Source organism: Chelonoidis abingdonii, chromosome 1 (assembly GCF_003597395.2).
Source record: "Chelonoidis abingdonii isolate Lonesome George chromosome 1, CheloAbing_2.0, whole genome shotgun sequence".
NCBI classification, from domain to species: Eukaryota; Metazoa; Chordata; order Testudines; family Testudinidae; genus Chelonoidis; species Chelonoidis abingdonii.
The window spans coordinates 116,981,551-116,996,249 of NC_133769.1; the positions used below are offsets into that span (position 1 = coordinate 116,981,551).

General features: G+C 47.6%; 1 protein-coding gene across 4 annotated transcripts in view; it reads left to right on the forward strand.

The window, feature by feature from the left end:
* Window positions 1-14,699, forward strand: part of ERC1 (ELKS/RAB6-interacting/CAST family member 1) — a 633,604-nt gene that overhangs the window by 156,078 nt on the left and 462,827 nt on the right. For 3 of the 4 annotated variants that reach the window (XM_032796761.2, XM_075069542.1, XM_075069545.1), the window contains exons 5-6: window positions 11,940-12,095; window positions 13,270-13,353. In XM_032796761.2, the coding sequence (XP_032652652.1) occupies window positions 11,940-12,095; window positions 13,270-13,353 (240 nt within the window). The remainder of the gene's footprint in view (window positions 1-11,939; window positions 12,096-13,269; window positions 13,354-14,699) is intronic. The other variant, XM_032796763.2, reaches the window with a different exon arrangement.

Sequence of the window (14,699 nt, forward strand, 5' to 3'; positions counted from 1 at the left end):
ACCCTGGTTTGACAGGCGCTTTTGAGGCTGGTTTATTTTATCTATTGGGTTTGGTAGTTGGCCTTTGCCGCTATTTATGCTAGGTACCAAATCCAGGCTGCTACTGCTATTTATTCCTGTAGAAGCATTCTCCGAGCTCTCCGTGATTGGTGCACGCCAGAAGTAAGGGGGGACTGTAAAGGTGTTTGTGATGAGCATGGTATCTATTTGCGCCTCCGATGAATGGGTATCGAACACGTTGTATCTGGCCGCGCGCCGTGCGCGCCGCGTCCTCGTTTTAGTTTGTATCATTCTTTCAGTATCGTTAGGATCGTAGCGCCTGTGACTGTCAACTTAAGGCGCCCTGCCTCGTCGAGACAATCCAGGAATGCTAGAATTGCGTGGTATTGATGGACTTTGCTGATGTTTTGCGGTAGGTACGTGTGTGTACTCGAATGGGGCAGGTCCTTAACACTAGTCTACGAGGAGTGGCCAAGCCAGCTGGCTCATGTTGTTAGCGCGCTACAATCTTAAAACACTGCTGGAGCGAGTTGGTTGAATGCGCTTGGTATAGGCTGATTAGCGTGTGCCCCACAGGACTGCATGCCAGGAGGTGCTGAGCTTTTGATGGAGGAATAGGTGAACTTAAGTGTCTAGTACCTTCCATCCAGGCTTTCTTAATGATCCTTACGATTCGCGGTGCTCAGGAGTTGTGGGAGCCTTGGCTGTGGGGGTCTATCGCGCATAGTGAGAGGCTGAGTGCTGCCTGGGTGCCGAGGCTCCGATGAGGCCTCCATCTCGGGGGAAGCTGGGCAATTTAGCAGCCCTACAGACTTACCCTTGATGGGCTGGTGTGTGTTTCTCCGAGACAGAGAGATCGGGCCTCTGTCGTGCAGAAGCGCTGATAAAGTACGAAAGCTATGTGGGGGGGTTGGCTTGGTGAAGAAGTAGGATCATGGATAGAGTGCCACTTGCAGATGACACCTCCCGGTGTACCTGCAGATGTAGACCCTAGACCCGAACCCCGGCCCCCGCTATCTTTCCGCCCTCGAAAACCGCAGACTTCAAGCAGGAGTGTGATGGCCGGTGGTGGGGCGAGCTGGGCGGGCCAATGTGCGTGGGACCCCATGCGAGAAGGCCAGTTTGAGGGGGATCTTCAAGTTCCCTCGTAAGTGCCCGTCATCGAGGCCCATGGATAGAGATTTTTGAATATACGCCCGGCGGATAAAGGTGGGATCGGTCTAAGTTCGAGGATGCGAGAGCTTCGAGATTCTACTGTTGTCCGCCCCTTTGTCAACCGGTCGCTTTATGGCTGCTACTTCCTCGTCACGGGGCTATGCATGGTCACAACTCGTGAACTGATCGCGCACCAGTGGGTGGTGCTACGCAGACTGTCGGTGTTGGACAAGTGCGATTACACCTCCCAAGCATCCCATTGGTTCATCCCTCCGCCTTCTCCATTCCCCCTTCGTCCGGTGGTCCCTCTTTCCTAGGACCCCTCTGCAGACTGGAGGCGAGAATCGCCTCGGGCAGATAGGGTCTATATGCTCTACCTCCAGCCGCGCGAGGAGCCAGATAGAGTAGGAGAAGGAGATCCGGCTACGCCGGAGGGAGCGGGAAGTATTGTTACTCCCGTCTATGTCTGCGGAGTCGCCACAATAGTCCGATGGGAGGCCTAGGCCGGGGGGCCAGACTTAGTTCGTGACACTGGCGGGGAACTCATACATATTTTGTGATCTATCGCACAGTTGAAGTTCCGCATGTACTCCCTGCGGGAAGCTATTTAGTTCCCATCTTTGATTCGCTGTTAGACTGGGTATTGCCGCCTCGACATAGAAGACTCGATTGGGGAACTTACTCATCCGATAGCGATCCCCGTCCAAGCACCTGGAAGTGATCCTTCGTGTGTTCACAGATCAACCAACACCCTTTCAATTGTCTGGATCCTCCCCTTGTGGGTCCCTGTCTTGACGGCCCCGGGAAGGTCGTTACCAGTAAATGCATGGGGGCAAGTCTGGCGACCGGCCCACGCTTCGCAGCAACAATACAGTCTACCACGTATCTGGACGAACTGCTCACTCAAGCGCGCCTCGCTAAAGCCCAAGTCCGTCAGCAGTTTCCTGATCACGGACCTTTATCGCCTCTTGGCTCCTCCTACTCAATGCGGCAAATCACTCTCATTCCAACACAGAGCTGGATTTCATAGGAGCGAACCCTGGACTCCTCCCTCAGCCAGAAGCCTTACTTAGCCGCAAGCCTGCCTTCCTGGCGAATCACTTCCACTCATACTGCTTTTGCAAGCCGCTCATCTACCTCAGCTCGCACCTGGCCTCGCTCTTCGGGTCATATGGCCTGCCATGCACTTATGTCACCAAGTTACGCAGGCTCCGCATGCGGCCCTTTCAAACGTGGCTCCACTCGTCTTCCGCCCGAGCAGGGACTCCATGACGTTGCTGGTCACGATCCCTCCGGTCCCCTACGCTCCCTCGACTGGTGTTGGACCCAGTCTCTGGTTTGTGCGGGGATACCATCTTCATCCGCAGCAACCCGTCACTAAACCCTACGACGGACGCGGTTCAATTCCCTTGGGCTGGGGGCCCATCTAGGTCGTTGCAGACCAGGCCGTTGCGTCAGCCGACCGAGCTCAACCTCCCTATATCAACGTCCCAGGAAGCTGAAGCCATTCGTAGCCTGCCAGACATCCAAACAGCACCTTCGTGGACCGTTGTGTTTCCGTTTCTTTACGGACAACACAGACGGCCATGTACTACATCAACAAGCAGGGAGGGACCGGCTCGTCTCCCCTTTGTGTCTGGAGGCTATTCAACCTGTGGACTTCTGGCATAAGCCCTCCAGGCTGGACCTCGGTGCATCCTTCCTCCCAGGAGTCCGGAACACCCTGGCGGATCGGCTAAGGCAGGCCTTCCTCTGCCACAAGTGGTCGATCCGGGCCGCGACATCATTTACTCCATCTTTCCCAGAGGTGGGTTCCCCTCGTAGACCGTCTTCGCCTCCACTTCAACAGAAGTGCCAGAGTTCTGCTCTTTCCAGGGCCTCTCCCCCAGATCACTGACGGACGCGTTCCTCCGTGCCATGGAACCCACGCCTGCTTATCCTTCCCTCCGTTTCCCTTGGTCACAGGGTCCTGCTCAAGCTCCGCAGGGACAGTGCACATCTAATCTTTGCATCGCGCCTGCGTGGCCCAGGCACCCTGGTACACCCACGCTCCTGGATCTGTCAGTAGCTGCTCCGTTCCCCTCCCCTGTGTCCCGACCTGAGCAACAGGACCACGAGGACTCGTCACCCGACCTGCGATCCCTCCACCTCATGGTGTGGCTCCTACATGTGAACGCTTGATGAGTTGCGCTGTTCCAATTCGGTTGCAGGCATCCTCCTTAGTAGCAGGAAGCCACCCCGGACGTATGTGCCAAATGGACGCGCTTCACGGCCTGCGTGCGCATCGCACCCGATGCTTCTCCCTTACAGGCGTCGATCCCGACATCCTCGACCTTACCTCTGGCACCTAAGCAGGGGCCTGGCGACTTCCTCCCGTAAGGTGCACCTGGCAGCCGATATCCGCCTTCCATCCGGTCGAGAAGGGTGGTTACTCGGTGGTTTTCTCAACCGGTAGTCTCTCGCTTCTGTGAAGGGCCTGAGAAGTAGCTTATCCCCCCGCTCGGCACCCAGCCCCCTCCTGGACCTTACTTGGTCCTAAAACAACTTATTTCCGCCTTTGAGCCGCTTGCGACTTGTTCCCTTTTCTCTACCTATCGTGAAGACTGTTTTCTTGGTGGCAATTTACCTCAGCATGAAGGGTCTTGGAGATTCAGAGCCCTTACGGTATAGGACCCTCTGTAACACTGTCTTCCATAAAGACAAGGTACAACTGCGACCTCAGTCCGGCATTCCTCCCTAGGTGTGTTCTGCCTTCCAATAACTAGCCAGGACATCTTTCTCCCGTTTTCTCCCGAAGCCTCTTGCTTCTCGGCGAGAACAGCAGCTTCACACCTTGGATGTGTGCAGACGCTAGCTTTCTATGTGAAAGGACCAAGCCCTTCGCGAAGTCTCCGCAGCTCTTGTGGCCGGTGCGACGATGAAGGTTTCTGCCAGTCTCCTCCAGAGGATTCCTCTTGGGTCACGGCCTGTTTCGCACGTGCTATGCGCTAGCTATGTTCCCCATGAGCCTTACAGCGCTTCCACCAGGGCTCAAGTTCCTCAGCGGACCTTCCGGGGCGCAACAATGGCCCATCCAAAAATTTGCCGTGCTGCGACCTGGTCATCGTCCATACTTTCGCCCCTCGCACTATCTTGGTACAACAGTCTCGATAACGACCAGCCTTGGGAGCGACAGTACTCCAAGGCTGCCCACAGTCTCACTCGACCCCTCCCCTAGGTAGGCTTGGGAGATCAACCTACCTGCGATGATATCAGCAATCCTCGAAGATAAAAACAGGTACTCACCTTGTAACTGTTGTCTTCGAGAGGTTGCTTCATATCCATCCACACCCACCCTCCTTCCCCACTGTCGGAGTAGCCGGCAAGAAGGAACTGAAGGGTGGCCGGGTCGGCTGGGGTATTTATGCGGCGCCGTGGTGGCGCCACTCCAGGGGGCGCCCAGCCGACCTGCCGAGTGTTGCTAGGGTAAAAGTTTCTTCGACGGCTGTGCACGCAGCGCGTACACACCTACCTGGAATGGATATGAGCAACACATCTCGAAGAACAACAGTTACAAAGGTGAGTAACCTTGTTTTATAAGTGACGCCAACCCTTCCTTCCTACCACAGCCTCCCAGTTGGGCTCTTATAGATATCCCTGCGGGGCCAGGCAGGCCTTTTGAAGGTATGTCTGAGGGAGATATACCAAGCTCAATTCCAGATCCATCTCCCCTTTTGTTTTTGGACTGCCTGTCACCCTTCAGCCTGGCATGGTCATATAAAACATCATACCATTCATTTAGTACTGAGTACAGTAACAGTTGGCACACACTTCAATTTTCATCCACCCTGCCCTCCAATCCCACACTCCTTTCCCTCTTCAGGGACCTTTCTCATGAGCAGCTTCTCATCCAGGAGGTGCCAGCCTCCTACATCTTGGGGCCATGCAGGAGGTTCCTCGAGACTTGAGAGGGAAGGGGTTTTACTCCTGATATTTTCTAATCCCAAAGAGGGGAGGGATCTAGGCCCATGGTGGACCTGGGTCACCTCAACATATCTCAAGAAACTGAGGTTCCACATGGTCTCCCAGGCCTCCATCATTCCCTTCCTAGAGCCAGGAAACTGCTACACTGCCTTGCTCTAAAGGATGCTTATTTCTACATCTCTCTCTTTCATGATCACAGAATATTTCTCAGGTTTGTAGTGGGTCAATGCAACTACCAATTCACCACTTTCCCTTTTGGCTTATCGGCAGCCCCATAGGTCTTCACGAAGTGTATGACAGTGGTAGCAGTCTTCTTCAGGCGTCATCAGGGCATGCAGGTCTACCCATATCATAGAAGAAGATGATCTTGTTGACCAGCTGATCAAAGGTCAGGCACAGGTCCAGCACAGCATCACTACTGTATGGGCCACCTTCCAAGTGCTGGGTCTGTTGATAAATGAGCAGAAGTCAACTCTAGTCCTGGTTCAGAGAATAGTTAATCGGGCAGTGTTCGACTTGATCCAGGCCAAAGTTTACCTCCTGGAAGCCTGATTTTGAGCTATGTCAAACCTGATTTCCAAGGTCACAGTCCACCCAATAATGACCACTCGGGTCTGACTTAAACTATAAGGACACATGACAGCATGTACCTACGTGGTGCAGTATGCAAGGCTGTGCCTCAGACCCTTCCAGGTATGGCTGGCATCAGTCTACTCCCCAAGCAGACACCACTTGGACTCAATACTCTCTATTCTGCCTCCAGTCTGCACTTTGCTGACCTGGTGGAGAGGCTTAGGATCTGTAATAGAAGGGGTATCCCTTGCTGCTCCTCCAACATCGGTAACCTTAGTCTTGGATGCATCTTACTTGTGATGGGGAACCCACCTCAGCAGCCTCAGGACCCAGGGCATCTGGTCCCAGGAAGAACTCTCTCTGCATATAAATAAATGTAAGGGAACACAGGGCAGTACGCTTGGCTTGCCAGGTGTTCCTTCCCCATATCTCAGGCAAAGTGGTGTAGGTCCTGACGGGCAACACTGTATCACTGTTTTGCATCAACAGGCAGGGAGGAGCTCGATCTTCAGCCCTGTGCCAGGATGCCCGCTGGCTTTGGGACTTGTGCATGGACTACGCTACTCACTTTGAGGCATCACATCTCCTGAGAGCCCAAAATGCACTGTCGCATTGCCTCAGCAGATTCTTTTCCTCTCACCACAAGTGGTCTCTTCACCTGAAGGAAGTCAGTGTCATCTTCCAGCAGTGAGGGCCTCCCCTGGTGGACCTGTCTGCCAGCAGACAGAACAGGAAATGCTATCAGTTCTGTTTGCTGTGCAGGCACAGCATGGTTGCCTATCCAATACCTTCCGCTAGTGGTCAGACTGCCTACTGTATGCTTTCCAAACGATCCCTTGGGTTCACAAGGTCCTCCTGAAAATCAAATGGGACAAGGTGAAGGTTATCTGGATAGCACCAGTGTGACCACACCAACATTGGTTCATTATGCTTCTGGACCTTTCAGTGGCAGTTCCACTCGTGCTCCCACTCTGCCTGGATTTGATTTCACAAGATCACAACCAATTGTTTCACTCAGGCCTTGCTTCTCTACACCTTACAACATGGTTGCTGCATGGCTGAATCCTGAAGAACAGACCTGCTCAGATCATGTTCGACAGGTCTTGCTAGGTAGTAGAAAGCCTTCCACCAGGGCTACCTTCCTGGCCATGTGGAAACGTTTCACTTTTTGGGCCTCTGAATGGAACCTCTCTCCCTCCCATTCTTCTCTGCAGTCTATCTTGGACTATCTGCTCCATCTAAAGTGTCTGGGTCTGGCTCTGTCAAGGGTTCACTTGGCAGCCATCTCAGCCTTGCACCCTCCAGTGAATCAGTGTTCTCCCATAAGGTGACGGTCAGGTTTCTCAAGGGGCTGAAAAGACTATCCTGAGGTTTACGAACCAGTCCCCCTCATGAGACTTAAATCTCGTTTTGTTGATGCTCCTGGGGACTCCCTTCGATCTGTTATCATCATGCTCCCTATTGCTTCTCTCTTGGAAGGTAACTTTCTTGGTGGTGATCACTTTGGCCAGAAGGGCCTCTTAGATCAAGACCCTGATGTCAGAACTCCTTTATACTGTATTCTTCAAGGACAAAGTCCAACTGCACCCCCATCCCAGCTTCCTACCAAAGATGGCATTGCAATTCCACAACAACCAGGATGTTTTTCTACCTGTCTTCTTTCCAAAACTTCACAAGATCGCTGAGGAACATCATACATTGGATGTTAAGCGGACCCTCACCTTTCATATCAAGAGGATTAAGTTCTTCATAAGTCCACACAACTCTTTGTAGCAATAGAGGAAAGGATGAGAGGGTACCTGTGTCATCGTAAAGGATATCATCCTGATAAATCACCTGTATCTGAGCTTTCTACAAGCAAGCGAAGATTCCGCTTCCGGCCATTGTGATCACTCATTCCACAAGAGCCTAGACTTCACTGACAGCATTCCTCACGCAGGTACCAATCCAGGACATCTGCAGAGCTGCAACCTGCTGGTCAGTTCATACCTTCGCTTCCCACTATGCCATCATCCAACAGGCTCATAATGATGCCCATTTTGGGAGAACAGTATTGTAGTCAACATATCCATGGACTCTGAGCCCACCTCCCGGAATACTGCTTGTGAGTCACCTAGTATGGAATGGACATGAGGAAGAACTGAAGAACTAAAAAATGGTTATTAACCTTTTGTAACTGCTGTTCTTTAAGATGTGCTACTCATGTCCATTCTATGATCAGCCCTTCTACCCCTCTGTTGAAGCTACTTGCAAGAAGGAACTGAGAGGATGTGGGGCCTGTGGCATCCTTTATACCGAAGCATATACACACTACTCGAGAGGGGGCTAATGGATACCACTTAAGGAAAAATTTCAGGGAACTGTGCATGTGGGGTGCACACAACTAGCATGGAATGGACATAAGCAACACATCTCAAAGAACAACAGTTACAAAAGGTTAGTAACCAGTTTTTAGACTTGGAAAAGGTACAGAGAAGGGCAACAGAAATGAGGAGGAGTATGGAACAGCTTCCATATGAGGAGAGATTAAAAAGATTGGGACTGTCCAGCTTGGAAGAGAGATGACTAATGGGGAATATGACAGAGATTTATAAAATCAAGAATAGAGTGGGGAAAGTGAATAAAGAAGTGTTATTCAAGCCTTTACATAATGCAAGAACACAAGAGGTCATGTACTTAAATTAATAGGCAGTAGGTTTAAAACAAACATAAGGAAGAACTTCTTCACACAGTGCTCAGTCAATCTGTGGAATTCGTTTCCAGGAAATGTTGTGAAGGCGAGAAACATAACTGGGCTCAAAAAAGAATTAGATAAGTTCGTAGAGGATAGGTCCATCAATGACTATTAGCCAAGATGAACAGGGACGCAACCCCATGTTCTTGGTGTCCCTAAATCTCTGACTCCCAGAAGCTGGGACTCGACAATGGGATAAGTCACTCAACAATTGCTGTGTTCTGTTCATTGCCTCTGAAGCATCTGGCACTGGCCACTGTCAGAAGAGAAGATACTGGGCTAGATGGATGGTTGAGCTGATCCAGTATTACTCCTGGGGGATTTCTGCGCCAGTGCGCATGCGCAGAATTCATGTGTCCTGCATAATTTTTTTTTTAACAGAAAATGCAATCTGCCCCAGAAGTGCTGCAGTTCTGTCTTTTGTCCACCAGAGGCCACATTGGCCTCTGGTGGGCAAAAGGTAGAACTGCAGCACTTCTGGGGCAGATTGTATTTTCGGGGCGGGAAAGGGGGGAGATTTTTTCTGGGTGCATGTAGTGGCACATATTTCTCCCAGAAGAAGTTCATCACAGCACCTGGCTTATGGAGCCAGATTAGGACAGTGTGTGGCAGACAGGGCTGTTGGGGGTTCCCAGACTGGGGTCCAGAATAGCTAGTGGGGGGGAGACAGACTGGGGTGTGGGCTCAGAAGCTAGTGGGGTGACAGGGTTAAGCCAGAGTCTAAATGTGAGTGGGGGTACATGGCCACATGGGAAGGGAAGAGGAGGCTGCAGGGACCCATTGGGATGTGGGGGTGCAGGAATAGGGACAGATGTGCTTGACTGGATGGCAGAGGTTTTAGACCAGCCAGGGTCTGCATGGGGGAGGTTCCCCAAATCCCTAACAATCCTGCCTCTCTTCCCCTTCCACAAAAAACTGTTCCATACTTCTCCCACCCACACCGAACAAACCTCCAGGCTCAGTCCAGACTCCTTCCTTGTCCATCAGCTCCTCTGCTACCCGTGATGCTCCCAAGTCTTTACATTGCTTTTTTTTGGTCTGTATTGTTACAGATGTACTTGCTGACAGATATTTTGAAATAAATTTCCAAAATAATTGAAACTGGCTTGATTATATTGTGTTATTTTGGCAAATAAAATATTTGGAATTTTAAAATATTTTGTGCAGAATTTTATTTTTTGGTGCAGAATTCCCCCACTAGTACAGTATGGCCCTTCTGAATCATACTCATAGCTCCAGTTTGGCCGTGACAGCATTGGTTTTTCAATCTCCCGACCTTCTCGAACAGAATTCCATTAACGTCATCGTTGGACCCAAACCTGATCTCTTAAGACCACAGTCACCTCCTCTACCCTAACTTTCAGGCCATCCACTCGGCAACCTGCATACTCTGTAGCTGACACCTCAGGAGGATGTTTGTTTAAATGGAGTTCAAGTTGTTGTTCTAAATAATAGGAAACCTTCTGCTAGATACACTTACCTGACAGAGTGGAAGAGATTTGCCATCTGGTCCCAGCAAAATGATATTTTTCCCCTATCTGGGTTCTGATCTATCATATGTTGAGCTATTTGATATTCCAGAAACAGCAGATTCTTCCCATTTGTTCCATCAAGGTCCACCTTGCAGCTGTGTCAGCTTTTCTTCAATCCTATGACAATCAGATTGCTAAAGGGTTGAACTGTTTATATCCCCAAGCAGAGGATCCATCTGACTTAAACCGGCTGTTAATGAAGCTAATAAGTTCTCCATTTGACCTGTTGACTGCCTGTTTATTACTCCCTCTCTTAATGAAGGTAGTCTTTTTTGTGTCAATTTCATCAACCAGAGAGTGGATGAATTACAGGCTCTAGCGTCTGAACCTCTTTATGCAGTCTTCTAAAAGGAGAAGCTGTACCTGTGCCCTCATCTGTAGTTCCTCACCAAAGTGGTGTCTCAGTTCCATATTAATCAGGCTACCTGTTTACCAGCTTTTCCCCCTAAGCCTCATACTCATAAGGATAAGGAGAGACTTCACGTTAGATGTCAGGAAGAGACTAGGATAGTGTTGGCGTTTTACCTGGACAGGACTAAATAATTCCAATAATCTTCACTGTTGTTGCGGCAGCTGTAAACTGGATGAAGGGCAGGTCCCGACTCTTCTCAAAGAAACTTATCCTGGATCTTCTCTTGTATATGTTTGTGCTATGACTTGGCCAATGTAACCCCTCCAAAGAGAGTGTTAGCACATTCATCGAAGGCTGTAGAGATTACAAATGCCCTTCTTCCCCAAGTGCCTATTCTGGACATTTGCAAATTTGCATATCTTTGCCACCTCTTATGATGTTTCTCAACAATCTAGAGATGATGCCGAGTTTGTTGTGTGGCCCTTCAGTCTTTATTCAGGTAGACTCCGATCCCCCCTCCAGATTGAACTGCTTGTGTGAATCACCTGAAGTGGAATGGACGTGTACAATCACTCAAAGAAGAAACAGTTACTATCATGTTCTCTGAAATGTGTTGAATATATCCATTCCACAATCCATCCTCCTTCCTCTCTCTACTAGAGTCTGTCTGGTAAGAAGGAATTGAGGGAGATTGGGTGCAGCTCTGCCCTTTATACCATCATGCAGTAGCAGAGGGCACATGCACCACCCTGACAGGTACTGTTGAGAGAAAAATATCTGACAGCTGTGCACTGGGCGTGCACACACATGAAATGGAATGGACATATGCAACGTATCTTGAAGAACAACAGTTACAGAATAGGTTAGTAACCATTTCTTCCTGTTGTTTCTAACACCTGAGTCTGCCATGTCAACAGTTAACCAAGTAGATTGTAAGACCTCCATTCATTCTGTTACAGCATGAAAAAGACAACAGTTGGATTGCTTACTTGTAACATGTATGTATTTTTTTAACTATGTAGAAATGTTTGAAAAAGTATGAGAGAGATTTGGACTAGTTCAGCAACCCCTACATGTTCATCCACTCAGGAATAGATTGATATCAGTTCATCCGTTCCATGCTTTATGGTGTTTAATGTGTTCCTCATTTGTCACCAAGACCACATCAGTAAGTAGAAGCTGAGACTAATTTGTTTCACAAGCTCTCTTCTCTTATACTTGTGGCACATCCATGGCTTAGGGTAACTATGAATCTGTTGTTTGTGCTAATACTGTGGCTATCATTATTTGTATTACTGTCGCCATAATAATTTCCCTGGTATATATCACCTCAGGACTGCAAAGTGACTGTTTCATAGTCTCTTACTTAGTGTTCTTTTCATATGCCACCCATAACAACAACCTAGTTTACAGGCTTAAACTCCTTTGCTTGCAGAATGGAGAGAACTGGGGAAAAGTGCCCTCTCAGGCAGCCAGTCTTAGCTGCTCAGAGAGATAATGTTTAAACAGGTGCAGAGTAATTACTCAGGGAATGTTTATTAAGGGGCAGTTACAACACTGGTGCACTCATATACATTGTTCCTTTTATGGTGTGTTAATGAGATGTATAACTGCACGTTACTCTTTTCAGGACTCAAAAATCTCCTCCATGGAACGTGGCCTCCGTGACTTGGAAGAGGAGATTCAGATGCTGAAGTCAAATGGAGCTCTAAGCACAGAAGAGCGTGAGGAGGAAATGAAGCAAATGGAGGTGTACCGTAGTCATTCCAAATTCATGAAAAACAAGGTAATGAGAGAACAATGATCATAGCATAATGAACTCTGAGCCTTGGGGAACAGATGGCAGAAGTACTCCTACTCATGTCATCGAATCCAGGATGGCATTGAGAAACACAGGTACTTTGGCACAGAACTTGGTATCAACACTGCTTGCTGGACTATGTAGCGTTTAAAGTCACTTCATACTTTTATTTCTGCTGGATTCTGTGGAGTGCTCACCACTGTATTTGTCCTGGAATGGAATTATTTGTTTAAACAATACAGTTCTAACCTGTTGGAGAAAGTTAAACACAAAGATTACAATTCCCTAAAGCAGAAATATATGTGGTAATAAGACTTGTTAGTGCTCCCACCACTCCAGTACATTGACTCACCCGAGGAAAAATGCCTCTGGTTTTTAAATAGTACTTTTTATCCTGTTGAGTTACCACTAGCAAATAAAGGGGGGAGGGGGAAACATTTTAGGCATGTGCAAAGTCTATTTGAATTTCCAAGCCTTAATACTGCCTTACCATATCCAGTTATTTCTCCCTCACTGTGTTAGAAACTCATGTCACCTTGTCCTCTCCCTTTACAGACTTTATGAGCCTATTTCCTTGTGATCAATTTCTGGATCTCTTCCATACATCACATACACTTCTCTCCTGCCGACAACTTCCTCCCTACCCTTTGTTGATTTAACAGCCTTATCCCCCTTGTGGCTTATGTCCAGCCACAATCCTGTTGTCTTCTCATATCCCTCTGTCTTGTCTTGCTTAATAAATGCACATAATTGTCCTTGTATTGTGTTGACGTCAACAGCTGTTTCCTGGCATATTACTTGTTTACACCTTTGACGTGAATGATTTTTCTCTCACTAGTTCTGTCTTAATTTTCTACTTGCTCTCAATTTCAAAATGGTTGGGTAATATGCCCTAGATCTGAAATATATAAATCTAACTGTAACCATGTTTGTAGTGTCAATTTTTATAAGTATAGTGATGAAACTCTTGCCTGGGGACTTGTGAAAATACAGGAACTTTAAACTCCTGTGATCATGACAGCAGGGATGAGGGAATGAGTGACCAGTCATGATCTTGCTGTGTAGTTCTTTGTCACATTTAGTCACTGTGATGGCTGAAACAGGTCAACTAGAAGACCACAAATGATAAACATTGAAAAGAATAACAATGTCGTGGCAGGTAGAGCAACTGAAGGAAGAGCTAAGTGCCAAAGAGGCTCAAGGGGAGGAGCTGAAAAAAAGAGTGGCTGGTCTCCAGGCCGAGGTCTCTGCCGTAAGATTCATCTGTTTGTGTGCAGTGGCCATTCACTGGGTCTTTGCTAGGTCTGTGGCTTTCTGGTAGCTTACACTTTTCTTCTTTTACACAACAGTAGAACTAACCAGTTTGCTCTGCTCTGTATCTGCCTCTTGTTCACATCAGCTTGGCACCTGTAGCATCACTGTTCAAAACACACTCTGAATACCCTGTTTGTTGTCTTAAATAGAATGATTCAGCCAGATGCTAATTTGTTCTTTCATATTGGGAGAGATTTTCAAAAGTGCTCAGTACTCACAACTGTAGTTAGATTTTTTAGAAGAGCTGCAGTTTTATTTAGACACCAAAATAAGGGGTTAGTTTTTCTACAGCGTGTGTGGAGCTTTTTCAAATATCTCTCCAAAGATGTAACAGTGGAAGCTGCTGAACACTTTTGAAAATATATTCTTGATGTAATTGCCTAAATGAGATCTGTGCACTTTTGAAAATCTGGCCCTATATCATTTCTGCAGTATACATTTAAGTTTTTCCTTACTGTAAAATATGTGAATGCTCTGGGTGATCAGTGTGTGTTCAAGAGCAGAGGGATGTGAACACTTCAGGCTGCCTTCATTTCCTGTGCAGCTTTGAATGGTATGCACTGCATTCCTTCCTAAAGAGCTTGAGCATGATAGCTTGGGGGGGGGGGGGGCACAATGTAAAGGCGGCTCAAGATTCTGAAATTTTGCATCTGGGGACAATTAATTTATGACATTGCCTAGGACTATTAATATTATGTACTATCTGTATGCAGGTAAAACTTCATCAGGTTAAAATATCTGGTCTAAATTCTCTCTTCTTCAGGTGGAACCAAAGTAAATTCTCTTTTTTCAAAAGCAGAACTGACCAGTGATTTTACTCTAATTTGTGTTGCTTCTGAATTGGAGAATATGGTGCCATCTGAAGCTTATAGGTTTTTTTTTGGTTGAGAGACGGTAAGAAAACTGAACTAGCCCCAAATTCTGTAATTACTTTTCATTTCTTATACTGTACCCAAGGTAACTAATGCATCTGGTTTTTGTTGTTCTATAGAAATAAAAGTTTGAGAGGCTGACCGCAGAAACTGGTACAGTTCACACTTAGGTACCTCCCTGCTAAATGGAATGAGGGTTCTATTTATTGAAGTATTTGCTATCAGTAGAAAGAACTAAAGTGTCTAGCATCTAGTGTAAGATGAACATTAAAGTCAGAATTCAGTTAATGACTTACCATTTAATAGTCCTCTAAATGAAATTCTCTTTAACTTCTCTCCAGTTTCTCCATTAAAAAATGGAGAAAGAAATTTTAAACTCTCACTAATTTCTACGCACCTACAT